Source organism: Thunnus albacares, chromosome 13, assembly GCF_914725855.1.
Source record: "Thunnus albacares chromosome 13, fThuAlb1.1, whole genome shotgun sequence".
Taxonomy (NCBI): domain Eukaryota; kingdom Metazoa; phylum Chordata; class Actinopteri; order Scombriformes; family Scombridae; genus Thunnus; species Thunnus albacares.
The window spans coordinates 15574730-15601564 of record NC_058118.1 but is presented as its reverse complement, the minus strand read 5'-3'; the positions used below and the strand labels follow the sequence as shown (position 1 = coordinate 15601564).

At 42.1% G+C, this 26835-nt stretch overlaps 1 protein-coding gene across 15 annotated transcripts in view; it reads left to right on the top strand.

Annotated features, from left to right (window-relative positions):
• The first annotated feature begins 1871 nt into the window (after positions 1-1871).
• Positions 1872-26835, top strand: part of nbeaa (neurobeachin a) — a 99572-nt gene continuing 74608 nt past the window's right edge. For all 15 annotated transcript variants that reach the window (XM_044370439.1, XM_044370438.1, XM_044370440.1 and 12 more), the window contains exon 1: positions 1872-2571. In XM_044370439.1, the coding sequence (XP_044226374.1) occupies positions 2236-2571 (336 nt within the window). In that variant the 5' untranslated portion in view covers positions 1872-2235. The remainder of the gene's footprint in view (positions 2572-26835) is intronic.

The following is a 26835-nucleotide window of genomic DNA, read 5'->3' as shown; positions in this document are numbered from 1 at the left end:
CCGCAAGTACTGAGACTCTATTGGAGGTGAGGGAGGGGAAAGAGAGAGATGGGGTGAAGGAGGGATGAAGGAGAGAAAGAATGAGGGAAGGAGAACAATGTTAGTGCTTTTACCCAATCACCAACCAGATCCCGGTTAAGACCTCTCTTTCTGCTAAAGAAGTCTTTTGTGGAATCATGACAAAGCTGCAGAAGCAAGCCTTTGTCTGAAAACAAAGAGGAGTGTGTTTGTGTGCGAGAGAGAGCCTGCCATTGTAGTTGTGTGTGTGTGTGTGTGTGTATGTATGTGTGTGTGCGTGTGCATGAACCCAAGTGTGTGCACATCTGAGAGCAAGGTAGCATGTGTTGGTTTGAGAAATTGCTTCTCTGAGTGTGTGGGAAGTGTGTAACAGATGCATGCGTTGCGAGTTGACGGAGTGTGTGCGTGTGTGATTGTCTCCTTCATTTCCTTTGTGCCGAAGATTGGGTTGAGGAAAAAAAACGAGATGGCCTCTGCTCAGCTGTAAAATTCTCTAATGATCTCACGTGCGGGCATGCACGTGCACCAAATGTGAAGCGCACACAGCCAGAAAATGTCACTCCCATGTCACCCCCAACTTGTCACCCCTGTCAACGGTCAGCATCTCGAGAAAAAAAATGAGGAGCGAGACATCAGAAAGACTGCCATCACTGCCTATATGAAAATACACTCAGACACACACACACACACAAACAGACATGCACAGACAGAGTGACGAATCAGCCTCTATAGCCGCCTTGCTAATGGAAATCCTACCCAGCAGATGTGTCCTGTTGGAGGAGCACATGGAGTGTGAAACAGGCTTATGTATGCATACAGGTACTGAACCAGTAGCCACTAGTATCGCGCAACCACCAGAGGATAGGTTTGTAAGTGAGTTTGTGTGTTTAAGAGATGCCTGCTGGACCTGTGAGTCAATACTAAGACACTCAAATGAGTGCGTGACATTAATAAATTTGAATGAAATATAAACAGCTAAACATTGCGGCACCAGGCAGACTGAATTAAGGAAGCTACTTGTAAACAGATATTTAAATATACAGAAAACATTTGCATACGTACTATATGCGCATGTGTGCCACTGGTTATCAGCCTGAGGGAAACAAAAAAAGTATGAGGGAGTTGTTTTGGAAAAGTGCCATCCGTTCTCCTGCCATACAAAGGCATACTGTATAATGTGAGGCTAATATAATATATTCTACGTTAGGGCCTGTAGGAAAAAGGAAGGATAGAGTAGAAGAGAAGGCACAAGCAGTATGAAGAACATACTGTAGGTGATGAGGTATGAAGGTGTGTGCAAAAAGTGAAAATGATTGCAGGAGAGGAGAGAAGAGGTGAGGACACTGGAGGGAGGGGAAGAGAAGTGAGAAAAGCATGCGAGAAGAGATGACTGTCAGGAGAGCAGTCCTGTGGTGCTTAATGAGGAAACAAAGGTAGCCTACCAGAGTTAAACTGGGGGACAGGGATAAGTGGGGCAGATGGATGGCTTCTGAATATATAAACAGCATCTGTCTGGAAGCCAGACTCGCTAAACTGCATGAACTCCATCTGAATTGCCCCTGCACTGCACCCAAAATATGCCCACCGGGATTTTAGTTTTTTGCTTTATCTTGTTTTATCTCTGTATTCAGCTCTTCTTCAGTTTTTCCACATTTGCACCTCAAGGGTTTTCCACTATTAAAAACAAAAACAAAACAACACACAACACACAACACACACACACACACACACACACACATACACACAAATAAATTAAATTTGCTCTGTATGAACCCATGCATGGATGGCTCCATGTTATTCTGCTTCAGCACCCTTCCAGAAAGTCTTCCAAGTGCGCATGCGTGGCTAGAGCGCGCTACCGCAGACAGGGGGCGTCAACATGGCGTTCTCTCCTCGACGACCGCACTGACTGCAACCTGCCAATGAGCAAGAGACAGAGAGAGAGAGAGAGAGAGACAGAGAGAGAGAGAGGGGAGAGAAGCGTAGGTTACCATTCTGTCAAGCCTCCATCCTTTTTTCCAGCCCTATGAATCCCTACACATTTCCAGGAGGATAGGGTGATTTCAGAAGATTTTTTTTTTTTAAAACACCGCTCTCCCTTGTTTTTCCTGCGCAGTGGATGGTTTTTGTGCGGCAGCGGCAGCAGACGCCCGAGCTTGTAGAGCAGGTGTGAGAGACAGCGGCGACCGCTCCTCTCCTCCCTGTTTCCAAGGGGAAATGTCGAGCGAGAAGCCGGTTTCAGCACCACCGGGCTCTGCTTCTTCGCTCACGGACACAGACCGAGACTCTCATCCTCCGCCGGGCTCCTCTGTGCAGCAGCAGCAGCAGCAACAGCAGCAGCCGACGCCGCCGCAGCAGGTCGCCGCGGGCGCTGGCTCCGGCGCCACCGGGGAAAGGATGGTGTCTGCAGCCGGCTCTATGGTCCTCCCGGCCGGGGTGATCAACCCCGCTGTCCCGATCAGGAATATCCAGATGAAATTCGCCGTGTTGGTGGGCCTGATCCAAGTCGGGGAGGTTAGCAACAGGGACATCGTGGAGACGGTGCTGAACCTGGTGAGTGGAAGCAGGACCGAGCAGTGTTAGAAAACACAGAAAGGCAGCCATAGAAGACAGTAGAATCACTGCGCCCTAACCCGCTATGTTTTATTTACGATGCCTCACTCCCCTGGTTGTGTGGCTTTCAGAGGATGATGTCATTTGTTTGTTCGGAGGATGGATGTAGGCTTTTTTGCTTTTCTGCAGATAAAAAGGAGCACTTAGGAGGTTGTATGATGGGGACAAATCAAAGCTGTATTATTGTAAAGCTTAGAGGAGCTGAATGAAGCATGTGACCCCACCAAGGCATGGAGGGGTAGTCTAATCACCAGCCATTGTTGACTAAATGACCCGTTTGCGGTGCAACAACGAAAAGACATTTCCAGTCAAACTGTACTCTATGCAGGCTATTCTCCTGACCCCGTTATGTACCCTGAATTGATGCATAGTCAGGTTGTAACAAACGGCGAGTGGTTACAATGTTGCGCACAGCACCGAGACCCAAACGGAATTGATTTGTTTTCCTAATGAGCGAAATCATGCAGGTATGCAAGTCTGTCGAGCACGGAAACAAAAATTAATCCAGCACGGACAAAGGCCGACTAGCATTATGCTATCCATCGACATATGTGTGTGTATGGCTCAAAATTATGCATAGGCCTATTGTTGAAGGCAGGGCCCTGCATCCTGTGCGCAGAGGAGTGATGTATAGGTAGCTGTGAAGCGGTTTATGTTGCTGTAGTTCAACCAGCGATGGTTTTATTTGAAGATCAGATATACTTTACTTACCCCCCTTCCATCTTTACCCCTCCATCCGAGGTTTATGTGTGCGATGCTGGGCCTACCCTACACAACACATCAGTGGATTTAATCCAGCTGGGTGTTTTTTTTTTTGTGTTTTTTTTTGACATGACTGGTGTTTCCCGTTACGAAACAGATGAGCAAAATGTACAGCAGACGTGGGTCTGGAAGACTAATGCATTAGGAGGATATAGGACGAGCGTGTTGGATGCTGCCAGGCTGTTTTCACTCCTCCATGCATCAGGCGATGGCGTCTACTGCATGATATTACATATGTGCCATGAAAAGGGGTTGCTCTGATCATTATTAATTTTCTTGTGAGGAAGAAGTAGAATAATGTAGACGTAATTTATAAGCTGACTCCAGTGCAGTGGAGGTTGACTATTTCAGGGTTTCATGTAGCCAGTGGCCTATTTACTCACTGGATGCTTGGAGCAGGACAGCCAACAGCTGGGCTAAACCATTTTCCTCTCAGTCAGACTGGTGAGCCGTCCGGATTCAGGTCGACTCTCATCTCCCAATCGATTATTGGTACTACACGGTAGAGCAGAGGGGGCTTTGCTGGCTCATCCTGACCTTGCCTCCTTTCCTCACAACCCCCCCTCCCCTCCCTTCCCCTTCCTCGCTGCACAGGCTGATAACCATCCATCCTGTTCCACGGCCTCCCCCCCTTCACTCTGGAGGGGCTGAGAGGAGTGATGCTGCCTGCATAGACTGGCCTGGCTGGGCAGCGCCATGCATTTAAAAGCAGGTGGAGAGGAGGAGGAGGAGGATAGGGGGTTGAGAGGGAGGGTGGGGGAGGAGAAGAGAGAGAGTGGAGGAGGAGGAGGAGGAGGAGGATGAGGTGGTAGGATGCTGCAGTGGCTATGTGCTCAGAAATCACCAGCTGATGCAGCGGAAGAGGAAAGGGGTTCTGGATTGGTCCACATCAGATCAGTGAAAGCTCATCAGAGCATTCAACTGAAATGTACCCTATTTAACATAAATACCTGCTTTTAGGTCTACATGTTTTTTCGTGGTCTGTTGCTTTAACACACAAAGGACAGTCAACCTAACAAATTAAAGCAGTATGCGTTGGCCAAACAAAGCTTTACTTTCTAAATCCTGAATTGAACAATCAGTTCTGGTTGCGAAGCTGCCAATAGCTAAGCCTGTTAGGGAATTCTGTTGCCCAGCTCCTTAATTAAAAGAGTTGAAACAAAGAGGTGTGGAGGCAGGAAACCTCAGTGCTACTGGTACAATGAGTCCACTGTGACCCAAAAGCTGATCCATTATTCCAGTCAATGTGGGAGACCACAGCAGCCACATTCTCTGTCCACCACGGCTGTATTGATCAGACCCCACTGCGGCTTGGGTGAACAGACGGCTTGTCCGCTGGATCAAATATGCTCCCTGTTCTATACGGCGTGATTCTGGCCGTTGGCTAGTGATGAACTGTTGAGTCTCTAGAAAGGAAGAGAAGAAAAGGACAGAAAAGACAATAAAAATCAACTCGGGCCAGAATGTTGGCTGCACTGACGCCTGATACAGTGTTTTTCTGAACCGCAGCCACTAATATAGGGTATGTTATTGCCTCTGATCATGTGATAACACCGCTTAAACAAAAAAAGCGAACATGCAGATACAGAACATACAGAAACACATACATTTTGTTTGTGGGGGTGCTGGTGGCGAGTTGCTCCAGCTATTATCATTAACAAGGCATCACAGTTGTCAAGGCAACACTGCTCTTTGACTGCCTGCTTCCAGACGCTCGACCACCTGGTGTTGCTTTCCACTTCCGGACTTCTGTCACAGTACTCTGCCACATCGTTTCTCTGATAACACGCTTTCTTTGTCTGTCTCCTTATTCTGTGCTATTATGGTGAGGAATTCTGTACTAAATTGGCAACAACACCAGTGCTGAATAACTGAAGAGGGTGCACACTGATACAGCTAGAAATGAGTGATGTCATCAGTGGATAAGCTAATTTTGGATACACATAGGTGACATATTAAAGGAAAAAGCAATACCTGATGTCTGGGTGTTTGTACTCCGTGCCATACTCCAAGTCTCTGAACTCTGCTGGAGACAGAGTACACAATCTTACAAAAGATATTCCCTCATTTGGGGGTTTTGAAGATGATGTTGCAGAGCACTGTCTAACACAATTACGGCTGCAATTAACAATTATTTTCATTATCGCTCAATCTGCCGAATCATTTTCTTGATGAGTCGTTTTGTCAAATGTCAGAAAATGGAGAAAAATGCCTGTTCCAATTGCCTAAAGCTCAAATCGACAGTGTAGACTCTGTAGACTTTGCTTTGTGCTCACAAGCCAAAAAGGTTATAAAATGTCTATATTGTTATAAATGACACTGAGGACATTGTATTTGATGGTGTTGTGATTGTTCCATCTACTGATTGTGTCATCCTTTCAGAAGACAGTACTTTCTTTTCCCTTACTGCCCTGGTGGTTCTATGGGTTTCTAGTTAATGGTCAGCCACTTCTACTTCGGGCTATTTGCTTTGACATCTGGTGATGTTGGAGGAAGGGAGCAAGTTGAGGAGGAATGTTTGACATCTGATCTATCTAAATGAACTGTTCTGCCATTTCTATTCTTTATTTGAAGACTTGAATATATATTTCAAATGCATCTGCAGGCACTACTGTCAGACCCTCTGCCTAAGTACAGCACCAGCTGTGCTTATTTATAGACAGCTTTATCTAGTTGTAATGCTTTTTTTGGGGGGGATCAAAACCGCGTGTTTGTCTGGGATAGAAGATGATTGGTGACACACTCTGGCACACTCTTGGTCTCCATGCCCGTTCTTTGCTTTTCATTCTCTCTTTACCTTCCTTCTTGGTTAGATGCAATATCTTCTGGCAGTGTTGATCCCCACCTGAGCCCCCTTAGGGGTCCCACTGAGTCTCTGTTAGCAAACATCTCATTATTCCTGTCCACACACTCCACAATCACCAAGGTCACCTGATACCGATCCCACAGCCAGCAGAGTCAGAGTCAGCACAACACATTCAGTCTGACACACACACACACTCACTTGGATTGTCATATATTGGCAATTGGACACAAAAACACACATACACATGCAGTCATTCGTAACCTATCGATGTTTCTCTTTTCTGGAGGATACCACTGAAAATAGTAATAGGAGGGAAGGAAGAACAGGGACAGTATTTGGAAAGAGAGTGTGTCTGTGTTTTGTCATGTGTTCAACATTGCAGTGACACCAGGGTGCTGATGAATACCTCTAAGATTTCTAAAGGAAATGGTCACCCAAATTCAAAATGTATTTTGTGACATGTTATTTTTGCCCTGGGCTGGTTTGAATTTAATTTTGCTGTTTTCTAAGTTTGCCCTGTGGCTGCAGGCTCGGTGCATAGGCTAACTATTTCCCTGCAGCACTCTAATCCCCTTGCATGGCCATGCAAGGGAATAACAATGCGTCATCATGTGCTCGCACAGCCATGCAGATGACTCTCATAACATCCCACTAATAGACTTAAATATTCTAAGGAATAATATGTGGCCATGCTGGTGTGTGTTGAAAACCATTAGATATACTTATATCAGATATACTCGTGCATAAATGCAGGACCTGTCATTTGAAATGAGCAGTTTTATAACATATTCTTTTCAGATTTTCCAGGTATTGGACAAAAATTATAGTGTATAAAGATTTGTGTATATAGAATACTTTTAATGCGCTACAATATTTGTACTGTAGCTCTAGTAAACACTTAAAGGTGCTAGATGCAGCATTGTTAAAGAGGACATAACATGCATATTTCCAGGTCTATATTTTTATTCTGGGGCTCTACTGGAATATCTTTGCATAATTTATAGTTAAAAAAACTCCCTATTTATTTTCTGCTGGCCCTTTATGCAGCCTCTCAGTTCAGCCTCTGTCTGAAACAGGTTGTTTTAGCTCCCGTCTCTTTAAGGCCCCCTCTGATGAGCTCACTCTGTTCTGATTAGTTAGCTTCTGGAAGCTGCTCCTCGATAGACTTCTGCCGGCTGTGGAAGCTACATAAACAAGCAGTAGTAGTCGGATTTCGCTTCTTTTTCCTGTTCTTTACTCAAAATATAAACTTTTCGAATACATCTGTACATATTTGAGCCTGAATGTGATCCAAGATATGCGAGTGGCCAACACGAACAACACATGGAACAACCTTAGCAAGAAAAACTACAGAATGGACGGCCGTTTGTGGGCATGTGCAAACAATCTGACATCATCACGAGGAGTAAGTAAATGTAACATTGCAAACGGGGCCTTCAGAGCAGGCTCAAGCCCTGGCCCCTGACCCCGACATTGTAACAGTATACAAATGACAGGAAATCACAAAAAATCATGTTACATCTCTGTTTTATACAATGTCAAATGAATTGTGGTGACGGCTTTATAGTATATAGGGCCTACCAAGATGAGATCGCTTGTGTTTCAGTCGGACTGAACTGCTGGTGTATCCTGTCTTCATGGAGGAGGGGCTAACATTAGCCTCAGGCTTTTGCTGCAGCAATGAGAAGAAAGTGTCTGAAGAAAATTTCAACACAAAAGTGTCCCTGAAATAGGATGCAAATTTTGTTCATCTTCACCAAGTGTTTTCTAGGCCTCTGCGAGATGATGTTGGGGGTTATTTTGGGGAAAGATTAGCTGCTGTAATGCTGCAGAGAAGCTTAGTCAGTTGGTGCCTGGGGGCTACAGCCAGTGAGCAATGTTAGCTAACTGTGACAACAGTCCTGGTACTGACCCAAGGAACAAAAAAAAACCCAGCTCGAAATGTTATTACATGGGGCGAACTGCCACTTCAACTGCATGAACACACACATACTCCATGCCTGTTTCTCCCTCTCTTGCACACACACACACAGGATAGAGGGTGTGGCTTCCACTGCAAGGTCATGAATGACTTTGCTATCTATCACATAGTTGGGTAGTCCTGACCCCAGCTCGAGCCAGAGAGAAAGAAAAAGATGATGCGAGGAGGATGCTCATCTTTACTGTAGAAAGAGCGGTAGAGAGATGAGAGATTGTAAACTAAAGGGAGTGAAATGATGAGAAGGATTCAGAGAGTTTCAGAGGGAAAATTGAAAAGTGTGTGATTGTCCTTCAGGTACTCTTTTCTTCTTGAGTGTAACATAGGTCCAGCTGTATGGTGTTCTGTGGGGGTCTGATGAGTTCTGGCCCCCCTGTTGAGCCTCATCACACTGTGTGTATCACCGCCCCCCCCCCCCCCCCCCCCCCCTTCTCCGCTCCTGCCGACAGTGAGGAGTGAGGAAACAGTCTGAGTACACGGGAGAGTTTGCACACTTTTTTTTTAATAAAACACAAAAGCCTGGTCGTGATTCTTTGACATTTTGAGTTTTAATTGGCCATTTTTCTTCATCAGTCACTTGTCACACTGTGGGATTAGCCTCTACCGGCTTGTTATGGTTAGCGCTCTTGGTTGAAAGTGAGTGCTGCGGCTTCCACGCTCTGGGGCATGCCGGACAAATCTAAAAACCTTTTTCCACCATGTGGCAAATATCTGGGGAAAGAAAAATAACCAATTAAAATCTAAATGTCAAGTTGTCCCCTAAATGACGCACCCCGGCACTCCCAAATCCTCTTACTAGCAAACCTCTATAATGATCTGCTTCAGTGCCAAATTAATCTTTTTAAGGTGTAATTCCTGGTTTCATTATAATTTCTGTTTCAGTCTTTGTGGCTCGAATCAAAACACGATTTGTGTTAAACGCTTACCGCTCTGATTTGTATGTGTGTGAGTGTTAGAGGTGTTAAGCATCCGGGCTAAACCGTTCACCTCTCCGTATAGAGCGCCTCAATTCTGCTCCACTTTTCTGAATTCCGCCTCATCCACAGTTAGCTGCTATTTCCAGATGCTGGGATTTTTTTTTTCCGAGGATAAGCCATGTCAGATTTTTGGGTTAGGGAAGCTTCTGGGATTGGGGAGAAGACAGAAAAAAAAAAGTCCCATCTTTGCTTAACGACACCTTTTGTTACTTCTCCGTCGCTCCTTCCATCTTGCCATTCTTTATCTCCTCTAAGCACATCCATCTCCCTAACCCCTCCGCGTAATCTCGTCCCTAGCTCCCTGACTCCTCCTGGTTGTGTGAAGAGGCTGGTGGATGAATGTGGATGATCCCTATTGTGAGGAGGTAATGGAGCTGTCTGCACTGCCATTCCTCTCCTGTTCTTTTCTCCACTCACATTCTCCTTCCACTCATCTTTGCCACATTTCGAGCCCGGAGGGGAAACTATTTGCTGTTAACCACGTGTATGTGATTTCTTCTCACCTAGCTATGCTTTTGTAAGTATCTATGTATGGATGTGGAGTTGAAGAGAAGGAGGGAGGGAGATGACAAAAGAAACGTTGGCCCATTGAGGCAAGGAGTAGCAGAGTAGAGGAAGTGGAGATGAGGACGGAACTTTTTCTATGTAATTCTTTGATATCATCAAATATTTTATTTCCAGTATTCCTCCTTATTTCTCATTTCTGAAGACATGCACAGACCTAAACCGTAGAACTGAGTTGCAGTGGCTTTTTGAAGCTCTTAGTTGTCATATGTCACATATACTGTACTGTATTTTTGACATGCAGGGTCTGTTAATTAGTCTGTAACAATCCAGCTTGTATTGACGCACCAGTCAAATCTATTTTCGAATGAATTCCAATTGATCTGCTAGATGAATAGATATTATGAATTAAACATGAACTTCACATACAAGGCACACGCTCATTACCGACTACTGAACTTTAAATTTCAAACCAAACGTTCACGCTTGTGTTTTCAATTTCAATCTAACGGATGTCATTATAAATCTCAGTTATTTTTTGATTGAATTCTTAAGAATTACTGTATACTGATTGGATTATTGATTTTCACAGAAAAATACCTGGAAATGTTTATATGAGAAGTCTAGATTAAGTGTAAACTGACACATTCTTAGATTTATCTTTGAAATAAAAATCTAAAATAATGAACCCTGATAATTATTTTTTCTATGGAATGTATAAAGAAATGAAAAAGCCCATCAAAAAAAGCTTCACACTGAATCTTTAAACTAAACCGACAATAGTGAATCATCATCGTCAAGGACCAAATCAATAGCTTTTAGCAGCCGAGCTCCCCTCACTGTTGACTTAGAGCACGGTTGTCAGCTCAGCCATGATACACAGTACTGTATGTTACATCCTCTTTAAAAGCTTATTGAAGGCTGCTGAGATATTCCATATTCCAGTCCTTCCCATTCCCATTCCCTTGAATGGGGAAGTGTGTCCAAACCTTCAGCTGGTACTGTATATATCTACATTATAAAGAGTACTGTAAATGCCTTGTTATGTACTGAACTGAACATAACAGCTTGAAGTAGCAACATACTGAACGTACTACTGAACTGAAGACAGTCAGAATCAATGCTGAACAGTGTGAATGTGATGCGTTCACTTACTGTTGTACGTACTGAAGTCAGTAGAACATTGACGTGATCTCTTAGCTTAGAAAAAAATTAATAATCTACATAGTGAGCGTCTACAAATCTTCCAAATTGATTCCAATTAGCAAAATAATTTAAAATTTACACCTCAGCATCACATGTGACTAGAGCCCATATTGACGTCTGTAAATGTTTTCCTATCGGTGAGAAACACAAAACATTAATTTTAACATGAAATGAACCTCTGTAAGTGTCTCTTTGTGTTTTTCAAAACTGTAATCATTATTTCTACTCAATGAATAACTAAAACTACAAATTGATTATTGTAAGTGTTATTTAATTCATTTTCTGTTATTTTACAAGGACAAATAAATTATGTATTTCAGCAATAATGTTCATATAAAGGCTACAGAAGCTTGTATTCATAATTTTTCCTCTTGTCTTCCCCTGCGCTCCTTGTTTCCACACTATTGAGTCTGGCTGGTACATGCTATTGTGTCTCTTTTGTGTTTTTTTTTTCTCTCTAAAATGTGCGCAGCATGTGTGTTTGTGTGTGTGTGTGTGTTTGTTGTGGGGTGGGAGGGGTGGTTGTCATTTCTATGGAATCTTCATACAGCACATTTGGATCAAAAACATTGTTGACACATCGCATTGTTACCGTGTGTGTATCTGTTTGTGTGTTTCAGTCTGGCACCCCTTCAATGCACCAATCTTCATCTTATAACAAGCTGCTTTGTTTGAATCACCTGGTGTTTGTGCACTGCGCTGGCGTTTGTGTGTGTGTGTGTGTGTGTGTGTGTGTGTGGTTGGTCGTATGTTTGCCCCCAACATCCCCGAGAGTTGATAAATGAATGTTCCTACAAACCCTTGCTTTAGTCTCCTACACCTTCATCTGTACATTTTGGTAACACACACACACGCACACACACACACACTGCTCCCTTCCTTCTTGTAGCCCACATCATTGCCTGGCAGGGGTGATTTTATATTCATGCTGGCCTACTTCGCCTCTCTCCCTTGGCTCCTCACACACACACACACACACACACTCACACAAACACACACACACACACACACATCTGCTTTACTGTGAAGTATAGCTAACTGTGTAGCTATTCATCATGCTGCATACTGCAGTGGCCGAGGGTTGATTATAGAAAACTTTGTTGTGTGTGTGTGTGTGTGTTCGCGCGTGTGTAACTTCAGTATTCAACAACAACCCTTAATGTTATTTTATAGTTAGACATCTAAAATCTCCCCGTTTGACTCATCCATCCCCTGCAGCATGAATAACAGACTGTGTCAGTGTCAGCAGTTGCAACAAGTCATTTAACACCACATTAGACTGGTTAGTAGATTCACACTCACTTTCTGCATCTGTATTCCGCACCGAGTGAACAGTGTATCAGGACTGCATGTTCTTGTCATGAAATAGACTTCAACTGGTGAATGCAGATGAGAGCTACAGTCCCTAAAGGATCTCATCTAATAAATCCACTTCGGTAATGGTGGAGAGCTGTAGAGGAAGAGGAGGGTTAAACAAGGATTTTTAAGCTTTCAGAGGATTCAGTTATTTTTCATGAGATGAAGCAGCCGAACAGACGAGACAGTGACACAATATGCTCCTTTTTATTGTGTTCCTTTTCTTTGGATGTTATGGCTGCCTGGCTCGCACTGCAGCAGCGTCGGTTTTTAGCGCACACACAATAAAGTTGGGTCCGTGTGCTCTTGTTCATGTCAGCGAGGGAAATAAGAAGTGTCCTAATCTACTGTGGAGTACTGAGGTCTTATTTGACAATAACATTCTGTATGAGGGCTAGCTTCATTCAGTAGTGTTGACAACTCAAATTAAAGCATTTTATGTAATTGTTTGGCTTCATGATAAATCTTACATAGTCTACCTCAGAGTAACCACATGTTATAATAATCCAAAGCGACTGCTGATTGACAAACGTGTTAACGTGTTCACAAGTCACTACACATTTAAATCTCAGGAATTAAAGAAAAATGTCAGTGAAACGTTCCAGATTCACTAAAAGCGACAGTGACAGCACGCAGAGCTATGCCAGTGGCACGATGCTGAAACCAATAAAGCACATAATTGCATCATGTAAAGGAAAAAAGTATTTGTACTGTTTAAATATCAAAAATAGCTTTTCAAATAGCAGCTTTGAAATAGTTTGATCAAGAAGGCCAGTTTTATTCAGTTTTAAACCAAATAAATAAAATGAATACGTAAACATTTCACACTTATGAGGTGAAAATTTGTTTTTATTTGGAAAAATGGTAGGAAAACAAGCAGGGTATTCCATAAACCAGTGGTTCCCAACCTTTTTCCTTGGAGCCTCCTTACTTGTATCTAAGAAAAGCTCAGCCCCCCGAGCCCACATACACACACCAAAAGAATAAAGTGATTCATTCCAAATCTTTATTGGCAAAAATTAACATCAATCATAGTGGTTTCCAATCTTAGAACCTTTACCTTTGAATAATGTCTCTTTTCTAGTATAAGCTAAACATTTTTTTCTTTTAACAACCCAACAGAGTAGGCCTATACACACACATCCTTACCAAAAGAATAAGAATGATTCATTATCAGCGTAATAAGTGATTAATCAGCACCTATACATATAGCTCTGTCCTAGATCTCCCTCAGACCAGTTAACTGAAACAGGGGCAGTTTCTTGCATATCCACATGCACATTATGTGAACACTGGTTTCGACACAGCAACATAGAGTATGTGCTAATTTGGCTCTAACAGTAACAATAAGAATCAATAACTTCTTCCTTGTTTTTTTACTCTGTGTCATCCTGTTCTTTCATAAACTAATGGCCACCTTGGGCGTGTATACCTCTGACCAGGAATAGAATATCAGGTGTGATGCTAGTGATGGCCAGCCTAAAGTCCCGGTGAACACTGAGCCTGTCACGGGCCTTTGTTTTTATTGTTATAAGGGCGCTGAAGGCTGTCTCAGACAGGTACGTTGTAACTGCATGTTCTGCCAGTCTGAGTACAACAGCGTGTCCTTTGACTATCAAAAACATTTTGTATCTGTTCTCATGGAAATATTTCTTTGACACCAAATCAGCTCGAAGGTCAGCAAACTCATCTTCACAGCCGAGGTATTCCACGTCCTCAAAGCTGGAAATGTAGGGGACCATCACCCATGATTCCTTTGATAAGTACTTATTAACATGGGCAAAACGGGACTTAATTTCCTCCCCAGCAAGTTCATGTGGCGGGTAAACTCAGTGTGTAAAGACGCATGCACAGTGCCACCAGTCTGTTTCATCAGCTGTGGAAATTCCCCTTTTGACATTTTCCCTACTCTGTACTCCAGTTTGCGTCCCAAAATGCAAGAGCGTCTTTGCACTGCATGACGTTTGATTCAGGGCTCTGCATCTGCTTGTTTGTCTCATTGTAGAGAGTGAATGTGTCTGCTAGTTATGTCTTTTGGAACCGAAATGCATCAGTCAGCTGTTCGCACAGTGGTCAGATGTGATCTTGCAAGAGTTCCTTCATTTTTTCCTGCAGTTCCATAAAATACACAAGCACTTGTCCAAGCATCAACCAGCGTACCTCTGTTTGTAACAGCAGTGTTTGATGTGCTTCATCCTCACATAGATGGACAAACAGTTTCTTGTTAGTAGGGTGAGCCTTGATGAAGTTTACAATGTTGCTAGGGTGTTACTAAGGTCTTCCGAAAGTTTTTCCCTGGCCAATGCTTGGCGATGTAGCATGTCAGTGGAAAATTGTGCACCCCGGGCCTTTTTCAATCGGCTGTAAAATCCCTTGTTTTTGCCCATCATCGCTGCAGCCCTGTCAGCGCAGCATGCAACAAGATTCTCGTAGGGTAGATTGTTGGATGAGAGGTAAGAGTCCACAGCCATAAAAATATCTTGGCCTGTTGTTGTTATGGCTAGATTGGTAGACATAAAAATGTCTTGTTTCAAGTCATCACCATGAATATATAGCACATACACGATGATCATGGACTCGTCTGACACTGATGTTGTTTCATCCAACTGAATGGCAAAGGGAAGTTTTCTAAGCTTCTCCTGCTGCTGGTTTTGACAATCTCCAGCCAATTTATCAACTCTGTCTTTGACAGTGTTGTCAGAGAATGGGACAGTTTTTACTTTATCCTCCACCTGTGGGCCACACAGCCTCTTTACACTTTTCAGGCAGGCGGGTTTGATTAGCTGCTCTCCAATGTTGTACGGCTTTTTAGCCTTGGCAGTTGTTAGCGAACACTCAAATGACGCCTCCGTGGCTCTGTGTAAATCACTGCCTGCTCTTTCAAATGCTTTTCTGATATCTGTGGATCTTTTTGATAGTGCCAACTGCTTTTTCCTCTCAAAAATTTCCTGACCTTCACCAATAGCCTCCTAGTGTTTTGTTTTCTGGTATAGTTTCATTTTGCTTGGTGTCATGCTGTCATTAGCTAGCTTCTCGCCACAAATTACACATTCTGGCTGAGACCTGTATCCTGTCAGAGCAGACAAAGTCTCATGCACTCCCTGTGATCTTTGCCCCCCCCCCCGAGGGGAGCGTGGACTACAGGTTGGGAACCAATGCCATTAACAATTACAGTTTTGTTCCGACTTTGAAGATACATGGGAGGTGCTCCTAGTTTTATATTTCAACAAGACTGAGAGTCTACGGTGATGCTAGCAGCTCTGTGAGGCTGTACTTGGGCGCAGTGGTGCTTTGAGCTAAAGGTCAATGACGATGTTAACATGCAGATTTTTAGCAGGTGTAATGTTTATCATGTTCACCATCTTAGTTTAGTGTTAGCATGCTAACAATTACTAATTAGCACCATAGCAGTCCGTCCAACAGTTGTTGAGACATTTCAGTCAAAACTACAAATGTCAACCTCATGGTGGCACTAGAGAAAAAACAGGGGATCAATATCAAAATATCAAAATAAGGGTATCGAGTCGTTGCAATTCATTGTGTGGGAATCATAAATGATTTTGTGCCAATACATTGGTAGATGTTGAGATATTTTATCGTATAAGTAAAAACTTTGACCTGCTGGTGGCACTTGGTGGAAATTCATCCTGTTCCTGACAAACCAACAGTCTGACATTGCTATCTCTAGTCATGCTGCTAGTGTGGCTAATAATGATTAGTAGTGAGACTTACAAATAAAGGAACTGCAGGTTTATACCATTATTCACAAACGCTGTGAGCAAAATGACATAAAGCAGATAATCATATGATTAAGTTATCTGTACTGGTCAGGTTTATTTCTTTATTTATTTTTATTAATCCATAAACAAGAGAACAGACAAACTGGGGGTTACATAAGAAAGACTATTGCTGGTCACAGAGATCCTTAAGTCTTACGGAGTAAAAGATAATAACTAACACAAAATTAGGTTACAGGTTATCAGTCCATGGCAATCTACTCCAATTTATCATTCCCATGCAAGTCCACAAAATCCATTTTTTAGAGTCTGGGTCTTGTCGTATGTCAAATAGGAAAGTAAAGGATCTCATATTTTGTAGAACTGAAGTGGCTTGTCCTTCAAAAAAAAAAAGCTTAAGGCCTCCATTGGTGTGAATTCCAGTATAGATCTGATCCATTATATTATGACAGGAAGGTGTTCGGCTATCCACTGTCGCAGTATACAGCGTCTTGTCAGGTTTTAACTCACCCCTTCCTGCAAGCACTTTCACACTCACAAACACTGGTAGATGGAGGTGGAGGAAGAGGCTTCGCAGCCAAAACCTGGCAGTGGTGACTCATTGAATTACCCTCCCGCCTTCTCTACCGCCTCATCCACTCGCCCCCTCCATTACACTCCCTTCCTCTGCCCCCGCCCTGCCACCGCTATGCTCAGGCTGTGGTTCCAGGAAAACCATTAGGTTGGAATACAGAATGTGAATGCAGAGAGGCGTACTCTTATAATCGAGCTAATGTATGGATCCCAAAGACTCTTGCTCTGTCTCTGTTTGTTCATGTATAGACATTTTAGTACAATCTCAGTCAGATAATGAAAGTGTTCTTTCTTCTCTTTTTTTTTTAAACCAACGGCTTTAGACATTTTCGTGCTGCCTCAGTGAAGGACTGGATTTGCAGAGGGATTTTTTTTTCCTTCAAACTTAATAATTGATGCTTTATGATTTATGAAGTGTCTGTATTTGGTTTTCAGAATTGACTCACTCACCCTCCGCCCCCATCCCTTGAGTTATTTCTCCTCCTGATGTTATTTTAGATTTTGCAAAAGCACTTCAGGTTTGTTTTTTTTAATCTTAATCTTGCAATCTTTTTGAAATCAAATGTTTATTTTCTTTTCCACGTTTGGCCTTCTTGATGACGAGAGTGTTGGCTCTCAAGAATGTGAGTGCGTGCTGGCAATGGGCTGTGATATTTGAGAATGGATTTTGTGTTGATATGACCTTTTGATATGAAATTGTTTTTTGTGATTGAATTTGACATTTGACATCCTCATCCGGGGAACCTGATTTTCTTTTTAAGGAAGCGGTATGATAACATTCTACGCATACACCGTGTTTGTGTGAGTGTTAGTACAGTAATACTTAATACTGCTGTATATAATAGTTGGACTATTGTTGTAGTATTGTATCATGTTAGAAGTTTAATATTATTTCAATGCAGTTAGACTGGACCAGGAGTTGGTTTACCATACTGGCCACTGAAAACCAACTGAATGGTAGCTGCATTGGGTCATTTATCTGTGATGTCTTCATTAGCACTCTTAGCTTAAAATTAGACACTAGTAATCAGTAAGATGAATTTTAGAATTACATCTACCTTCTGAATATTAGATATTGCAGATGTGAAGCACTTGAAACGTAACTCATTTTCATCATTCAAAGACTCGTTCTTCCTTGCAGTTGCAGCTGTTTACGTCTTAAAGTTAAAGTCTTTCTTAGCTTATTCATACCCATTAGTTATCCATTAGTATCCATGAAAATATCCTCCAGGATGATGGCACTGTTTGTAAATTATTCCACCGTAATGGAAGCTGTGTGATAAAGTATTAATGTATTAGATCCCCTAAGGCCATGCAAATGAGGCAAACTTCCCAGTGTAAAAAAAGGAGGAGGTGGTTTATGTAAAAACTCAGCATTGGTCAAAATATGCAAAAGACATGAATCTCAGTTGATCACCACAAATGCAAGCTTCAGATGGTTCCCTTTCGATGTTTTACTTCCAAAGCACAAGCTCTCTGACAACTGCTACACTGTTACTGCTGCGTCTGCTGCACTTCAAACGACATGAACTACAAAGAGCATGTCTTCACCACTGGCCAGTGTTGAGGACAAGTCTGATGTAGTGACAAGCCAGTAGCACAAGAGCACCTTGACAGAGAAGCAGCTGAAGGTTTGCTTGCACTCTTTGGACCAAACTTTTCATAGAAAACAGTGTTTAAAATAATAGAGTATTGAGTGCAAAGCATGGCCAAGGCATCATGGGTTTCTGTGTGATTACATTCTCTGGCTGTCTAACTTGACTTATGATTATCTTGTGTGTACAGTATGTTTGTGCACTGTGTGTGGTCTTTTTTCTCAACAACATACAGTACATCATGCTCCACTAACCCTTCCAACCCTTACTTTTTATGTGTGTGCAGTGCACATGTGTGTGTGTGTGTGTGTGTGTGTGTGTGTGTCATTCCCAACCCTGTCTTATGATGATGGATTACTGAGAGTCATTGGAGCTGCTTGCAGCCTCACTTATCCTCCATCAGCTCTGGCTCAATGGAACAGTACTCTCCATTGTTTCAGTGGATGGTGAACGCGCACACGGACGTGCGTGCGTGTGTGTGTGTTTGTGTGTGCGTGTACTTACACACATGCATGCACACGTCCTATCTGCTGCGGCACACACATACACACACACACGCAAAACCAAACCAAACAAACAGATTAGTGATCCTGAATTGCCACCAGCCTGGCCTGAGACAGGTCTGCAAGGCTTATCTGCTGACCTTTGAACTTAACATCAGCTAGTCTACACCTGCCTCATCTCACATTCAGACACACACACACACACACATTTCATTCACATTCATTGCAAAGGCAATAGATATTCATGATAGAATATGAAACATTTAAGAGGAATACATTTATATTTTCATCCAGTCGAACAAATGTTGATCCATTAACACACACTTGACACACCAGACATTTAATATAGTACAATATTCTATCCTTGTAGGCACACAAGAAGAATAGTTCATAGTGACATGTAATTCTCAGTTATCCTGTCTTGTCTATATTTTTATCTGCGATAAGCCCGATGAGGTGTAAGCAACATACAGGATGCCCTGTAGGACTTCACTTCCTGTCAGCTTCTTTGAAATGAGCACATCAGAGTTGAGTTAGGAGACGAGGCGCGAAGGCCTTGTTAAAGTACTGAATCCCAGCCTTGAGTCCTTCCTTCTAAGGCTCCTGTGACATAACACACAAGGATGCCCTCGTTACTGCCTGTCATGAGAGAAAAAAAATGAAAAGAGAGGAAATTGAGTTGCCTCTTGTCCCTGACAGAATCAGCTTTTTCTGGGTGGAAGAGGGGGAAAAAAGCCCCATAAGACAACACCTTGACAACCCCTCCCCATCCCCCTCCTCCCTACACCTCAAGAGTCTAACTTATGCTTTGTGTCTGCTCGCTCTGTGTTGTAGAATTCAGTAGCTTGTCTCATTTGTTTCATGCCGTCCTTTCAATGGTGCCCTCTCAATCACCACCTCTCTTTGATGCTATTTTTCTCCCTGCCTCTTAGTTTTTCTCTCCGCTCATTCTTCTTTCTTTTCCCTTGCCTTTGGTTCTTCTATATTAAACCATAAGTCTTGAGGTCTTAACACATACTTCATAACAGTTTCTGGTCTGGTAAAGCCCAGGCATTTCAAGTTTACACATATTTTAGATTTTCTTTAAATCTGTGAGGTTGAGTCTATGAAGAGGATGGATTTGTGCTCAGGCAGTGATTTGTGTAGCTACCAGTTTGACAAAGATCAACAAAGTTTGTTAATTTGGTGACATCCTTGGTAACAAGTGGTGATGCTGGAGTATTTTACCGTATTGTATTTTCCAGAAATGACAAAGCTAACACTGTTGTCATAACTGTGAATTGTGTTTTCTGTTCATTTTCAGCTGATGGTGTTTGTTTTTGTGCAGGTTTTCAGTGTTTGTATTGTCTGATCAGCTATCACTGATAATTCCAGCCTTTCCGTCCTATTTATTCCATCCAATTGTCTTCTTTTCCTGGGAAGGACCTAACCAACACTGCGTGACACGAGATGAACTGCAAACACTCTATTGAAAAGGCTACGGTTGGAATTGGTATTTTGTTGTATCAAGAGGGATGTAAATTTATTCATGAGAAAGTGCAGTGGATTATTATTTTAGCCGGAAGGCATGATACTAAGCAATTCTTCAACACTGGTAGTCTCAAACATGCACATACTTTCTGTCACTAAATTTAAATGTTAAAGTGTTTTTCTTTTTTTTTTTGTTGCTAGGAATATACTTGGGATTTAAATTTAACTCCCTAACTCCCTTGTGGTCGTGGTTAAAAATGGCAGTAAATGGCTTTTTAATAGCAGAAATTCCAAAACGTGATCATCATCACCAAAATCTAATATATTTTAGTGGCTCATATGACTTATAAACTTATAATGAGCTGGCTGTACATAGTTATATTTGTTTTTTTTGTTTAGGCATCCTAAACATGAATCTTTTTGCATTTGTAGTTGACTGATATGCTCATTCATGACACTCCAGATAAGATTACAGTCCATTATTTTCTGTCATACGTTTGAGCTACTCTCAACTTGAGTATTTTCTGTCCAGTTATCCATTGTTATGCCAGATAAAATCATCATGAAATATGGATTTTATGCAGATATTCTGCTGCCGTTGATCTGGTTTGGTAATTGTGAAGGCTGTGTGAATCTGTGTGTTTGACTATGTGCTTATCATGTGTAGTGTTCTGTAAGACAAAAAGGAAAAAATGTTTTGTTGCCTAATAGCATGTGACAAGGCTTATTGCTAGATCCGTTACTAAGCCTCTTTGGCCAATCAGGTGGCAGACATTTTAAACTGCTGTTGGATGAAGTCAGAGTTGTGATCACTTGGCTGCAATCCTCAATCCCTGTAGTGTGTGTGTGTGTGTGTGTGTGTGTGTGTGTGTGTGTGTGCATGCATGAGTTCCTGACCTGGATTTTTTTCTCTGAGAATATCAGCCGTGAACAGTATGGTTCTGTTTTGCTGCAGCGCCTACAAACAGTAGAGCTCTTACAGCTTTGGTTTTTTCATGTCAGAGTCATATTTTGCTGTCACAGACTTTCAGTCCTTGGAAAAAAAAAGTATGGTATTAATACAGCAATTAGTGCAGTTGCAGTTTCAGCTCTTTGTCAATGAAATTCGCAGCCCCGGTGAAGGATTTCTACTTAAGCTTCTTTCTTGTCAGTGTATCTGTCAGCAGAGAGAGCAGGAGCTGTCCGTTGTGCTGAAAAGAGGCTGCTGTATTTGCCTGTCTGCTCTGTTTATCTGTCATTTCTCTCCACGACTCTCTCTCTGCTTTTCCCAAGCAAATATTCACACCATTACAGTTACTGCGCATTTCCTTTCTGCCCTGTTGGTAATGTCTGACCTCTTGCAGTTTGCCTTTCCTCTCTTGAGCTCTCCCTCCTTGCTCTGTCCTCTTCTTCTTCTCTGTTCTTTTTTTTTTTTTTTTTTTGCTCCTTAACCTTCCACTTCAGTAAGCAGTCTTTTGAAAACATTTTGTCACAAGCTGCTCATATGCTAATGAAATGGCCCCTCATTATTATTGGATTATTTTGGGATGATTGCCTGTATCCCACCAGTTCTCTTGCTCTTCCTCTATCGCCACCACTTTTCTCTTTTAGCTGTCATTCATGTCAGTCGCTGCCGCTGCTGTTGTTGTGAGCATGTATGTGTGTGTTAGTGACGAACTGTGTGAGAGTGTATGTGCGAATGACTAAGACCTACAAGACTTTTTGCAATGAATTGTTTAAAAGGCTGTTGCCCTTTGAATGCTTAGTACGTGTGTGATTTGGCTGAGTTTGTGCTAGTGTTGATGCGCACTCGTCTGTATGTGTAGAGTATGTTTTAAGCTTGCACTTGACAAGGCTTTGAGTCAGATGTTGGAGGCGGGAAAAGGCACATTGAACTGGTCTGCGGTGAACTGGAGACTTTCTAGAGGCTTTCATAAAGACAGATCTCAGCAGGTATTACTGTCTTATCTCGCCTTCTCTTACTTCTCTTTTATCCCGCTTTCCCTCTTTGGTTTCTGGCAGTTAATAGAAACTGACAAGCCAATACATGGGAACACTCAATAGCTTTGCTTTTCTTTGATGTATGTACAGACGCACATTCACGGTTATTTTTGTGGAAAATGCGCCCAGGGTACAGCTCTTGGCACCGAGAACACAAATGTCAGTGTTTTGAATCTAATGAAACTGTAGAGTGTACACTAATTTACTAAATTGGAGGTAGCAGTAGCTTGATTGGAATTTGTCACCTTTGCTGGGCAGTGCCCTTGACAGGATCACACCAGCTGATTGGAAACAAGCCTTTTATACCCATAGGCCTCAATGTTTATGCATACATGACTTTTCCCATATACCAAATTAAGCTCTGAAATGGTGCAAGGACCGAATAGCTAATTTCTATTCAGTCATAGCATTATGACTCATACATAAAATGTATATTCTTAGCACATCATCTGGCTCTATTCTCAAGAACATTCAATTTAGAATTTTTCACTGATACCCTACCATCTGCATTTCAATTCCTACTTAAATGTCTCCCAAGAGCTACATTCAAAAATGTATTAAGAAATTTCTGGTTGCCAACTGCAAGTATGTCATTTATTTGCACATTTGCTGTATTTTTTTCCTTTGATCTTTTATTGTATGTCTTAATGCAAAATATTCATGGCATCCATTGCTTTGGGTTTGCTTTGCGCCATGGTTGCAAACCAAAATTTGGCCTATACTTATTAAGGGAAGCCACATGATAACTAACAAACAAATAAATCGTATGGGGGGAAAAATGCAAATCCGGTTCCAAGAGTACAGCGGATAAGCTCTAAACCAGACCTTCATCCCAGCTTATTTTCTCTAATTTTCTCTGTATTGGCATTGTGATTGGATGGCTTATACTTGACAAAGAAGTGAAAGGGATGAGAACAGTGTTGATGTCAAAAAAGGAAGTGTGGTTGCTGCATAGAGCTGCTGTTTGTGGCTGACGTATCAGCTTGTAATGAACAGCCATCTGCACTCTCCTGCAGGGAAAATGCAATGTGTGTATAAAAAAATGCAACGTGCGCGCGTGTGTATGGCTTATTCTAGTTTCTGTTGGCTGTTTGAAACTCTCTGGATGGTTTTGGGCTTCCGATGGTGGTTAATAAAAGACTAGTATACATACCAGTGTTGTGCAAGGGGAAGATGAAAGGAGGTACTATACAGACCCATCGGTCTCAGTCCAATCATTGAGAGTGGCTAGATGAAGTTCTGTCAGTTCTCCATGAGCCATTAGCTTTTTCCTACACACATCTCACAGGCACATGTAATGCAACCAAGGGCAAGGGTTATACATTTGGCCTAAAAGGTATTGTAAATATTTTGTCTCGCTCACAAAATGGAAAACCCCAAACAAGGGACTTAGCTATGCTAGTGGCTCTGGTTTTAGCTAAATGCTCATTTCAGTATGCTAACATGCTTACAATTACAATGCTAACATGCTGATGTTTTACAGGTATTTAGTCTTAAATCAAAGCTCTGGACAAGTTGGAACTATGACTCAATGATGGTGCTGGATAAATAAATACAATTCATCCTTTGGGAAACACGAATGTCTGTATCTAATTTCAATTTCTGGTACCTATCAATACATTTAACTTTGAAACAAAAAAGGCCAGCATGTTGGTTGAGCTAGAGAGGACAAATTAAAGTGTCACCAAAGTCAGTATAATTCATTCTCTTGGGACAATGAATAGTTGTACCACATTTCATGGCAACCCATCCAATAGTTGTCAAGATATTTCAGTCTGGACCAAAGTGGTGGAAGAATCAACCGAAATTTCAATCGCCATTTCCAGATTCAGCCCCACCACTGGCATGACTAATAAACAAATACTAATAGAACTAATATAATACTAACCTCTATGATATATTCTGCATCAAGCAGACATACTTTACATGTATAAGAACAGACATAGTTATGACAGACTTTCTGCAAACCTTAAACAACGGTTTGTTTAGTATCTGATTTTGCTGAATCAAATGACTTTTATATCACTGAGGAGACTTTATTACCCTTTTTGAGACCTGTATCATCTCTGTTGCTTTATAATGTCTCTGACAGACTCAAGACACAAACACTGTCCAGATACCCAGACTGCACATGTGTCTATGCTACGCTTTATGTTACTATAGTAACGTCACAGGACGGATAGAGTAAATGTTTGAGAGAATTGAGATGACACATTCACATAGTGACATAAAATCTACAGTAGATTCAGTCACTCATAAACATTTGAACATGGTTCAGAAATAGTATTTATAATTGAATCTAACTAATACATCATCCATCTGTAATGTAACTAACTTAGCATGCAGTACATGTCCTCCCATAATGCTACATAAGCTGGAAATGCTACTCTCTGCCCTTTTGCATTTTTTATGGCGGCGAGAAACATTTGCAGTCTACATCAAACATTACTTATAAACTTCTGATACTTTTTTTTTTTACCTGTTATTGGCCTTCACTGCTACCACACAACACTCACACACACACTCTCGCACGCACATACAAAAACCTTCCTGGCTTGTGCTGGCCTAAACCAACCCATATATCCCCCAGTGTGGATTTATGTAATCACTGGTGTATTTTTGCTGTGTCTGATGTGTGTGTGTGTGTGTGTGTTGAAACCTTGCTCTCCACTGCATATTTGCTAAAGCTGCTCTGCTGTGATTTCTGCAGTGTACTTGACTTTTGGAAAGTCTAAGCTCCACACTTCATGCATAACAGCTCTTAGATATTCCATACACTCACGGCTGATACCTTTATTTCGCTGACTCGTGCGTGTGTGTGTGATGACTGTGTGATTGTGATGTTGTTGTTGCTCTGAATATGAGTCGGGGGGGTGGGGGGGTGTCTTTCATCCCATCTGCCATCTGTGCGGACACCGGTACAAAGGCCCATGGGAAATGCAGTCCAGGGGGGCTCCTCCCTCTGCGTCTGGGAGGAGCCAGTCAACATGTCATTGTTGATCACGATCATAGAGGAAGAAACACCTAGACCGCCTTTTCCATTGTAACTCTGGTTATTAACCCAGGGCTTCAATTAACCCTTTCCATTATTCGTTGATCCACAACCCAAACATATTCTTTTGCTCTAAATATTCTCATCACCCTCGTTTTTAAAGCTCACATACATCCTCAACCTAAAGTTCTGGAAAGCCAAGCATAAGAGAAGTTTATCCTGAATATGAATCTGAGCCGATGATAAAGTTAACTGCTGTTCTTATCGATGCTGTTTAGCAAAAATGAGGTCATGCAGAGTGTGGATTATTGAGTGTTTAGTGGCCAGTTTAGCTCCAGTGTAATCCATATCTTTTTAGAGATTTGCCACGGTCATCATCGGAGCGCTAAACCCTCCACCGCACATTGTAAGGCTGTGGGCAATAAAATCGCTCTGCCGTCCTGATAAGAAAGCACAATAGCATTCAGCCCCCATTTTCTATTTCGCTCCATCAATCCTATTCGCTCTCTCAAACACACACACACACACACACACACATTTTCTCGCCAACGTTTTTCTCCTCTGTCCAACCTTCTTTCTCCCGCCCCCTTTGCAGTTCACTGTTCATTCTCTTGTTTGTTTTTCTCCCCTTTCGGGTCGCTCTCCTGCTCCCGTTCTTTTTTTTTCCCCTCACTCTCCTACAATTTTGCTCTCCTGCGCTCTGTTGAGCCCTCTTGGCGAAGCGTTAAGTGTATAATCTGTGATCTCATGTCTAGATGGGCCTCTCGTCTCCTCTCCCACTCCGCGCACAAAGGGACTGAATGGCTGCGGCTCACTCAGGGGACACAAATGAGTAATGAGCCACACACACACACACACACACATACACAGAAAACAAACACATACACATGCTCACACCTCTCCAGTGCACTCCCAGGGGCTTTGAAGTTGCATATTGATGATGCCAGCTCCAAAGGCTCAATTGAATGCACAGAGGCAGAGGAGGCGGCTATTGACCATCCACTCGCCTCTCTGACCTGTCATCTCTGATGGCCGTAATGAGCAACAGGTGCCTCTTTTGCCAGCTTCGGCCTTGATAGTCATCCAATATTCAACAGTCAGTCATAGTAATCAGCTAGCGTAATGGCTCGTTTGATGTGCCATCGCAGCACTTCATAATGGTGGCTGTGGTGGGTCTGGATGAGATCGTTTTCAATTAAATAATAATAATTTTAATTAATGTAGCAGCTTTCTGAATGCACCTACAAAAGTGGTGTTTAACTGATGAAATTAGCAACCAAAAAAAAAAACCATTGATAAATAGCTGGGTCATTTTGAAATGTGAGAGCATTGATGGCCTTTTTTTCCTCTTCATATGTTCTAGAAAACCAAAAAAAAGGAGAATGTTCATGTCAAACATCACGATGTGTTACAGATGGAAGAAATGCAGGTGTAAATAATAACATGAATAATGGCTGTTTCAGGGTTCTGGTATGTTCTAGTTCCAGTTTTTTAAGTCTCAGATGGGTCGGGATTATCACGCTGGATTACACAAAACTCACAAAGGAGAACTTTTAAAAGCCGCCTGAGGTTTTTTTTTTTTTTTTTTTTTTTTTACGGTTTCAAATGTTTATATAACTTGACAAATTACCTGGTGAACAGCCTCTTTCTCTACTACTCCATCAGAAAAAAAATAAACATGAGTATTTGCAAAAATACATCTACATGGCTATATTTTTACTATTGGCAGACCCGAGGGGAACTCATCTCTAACAGTCCCAGTGAA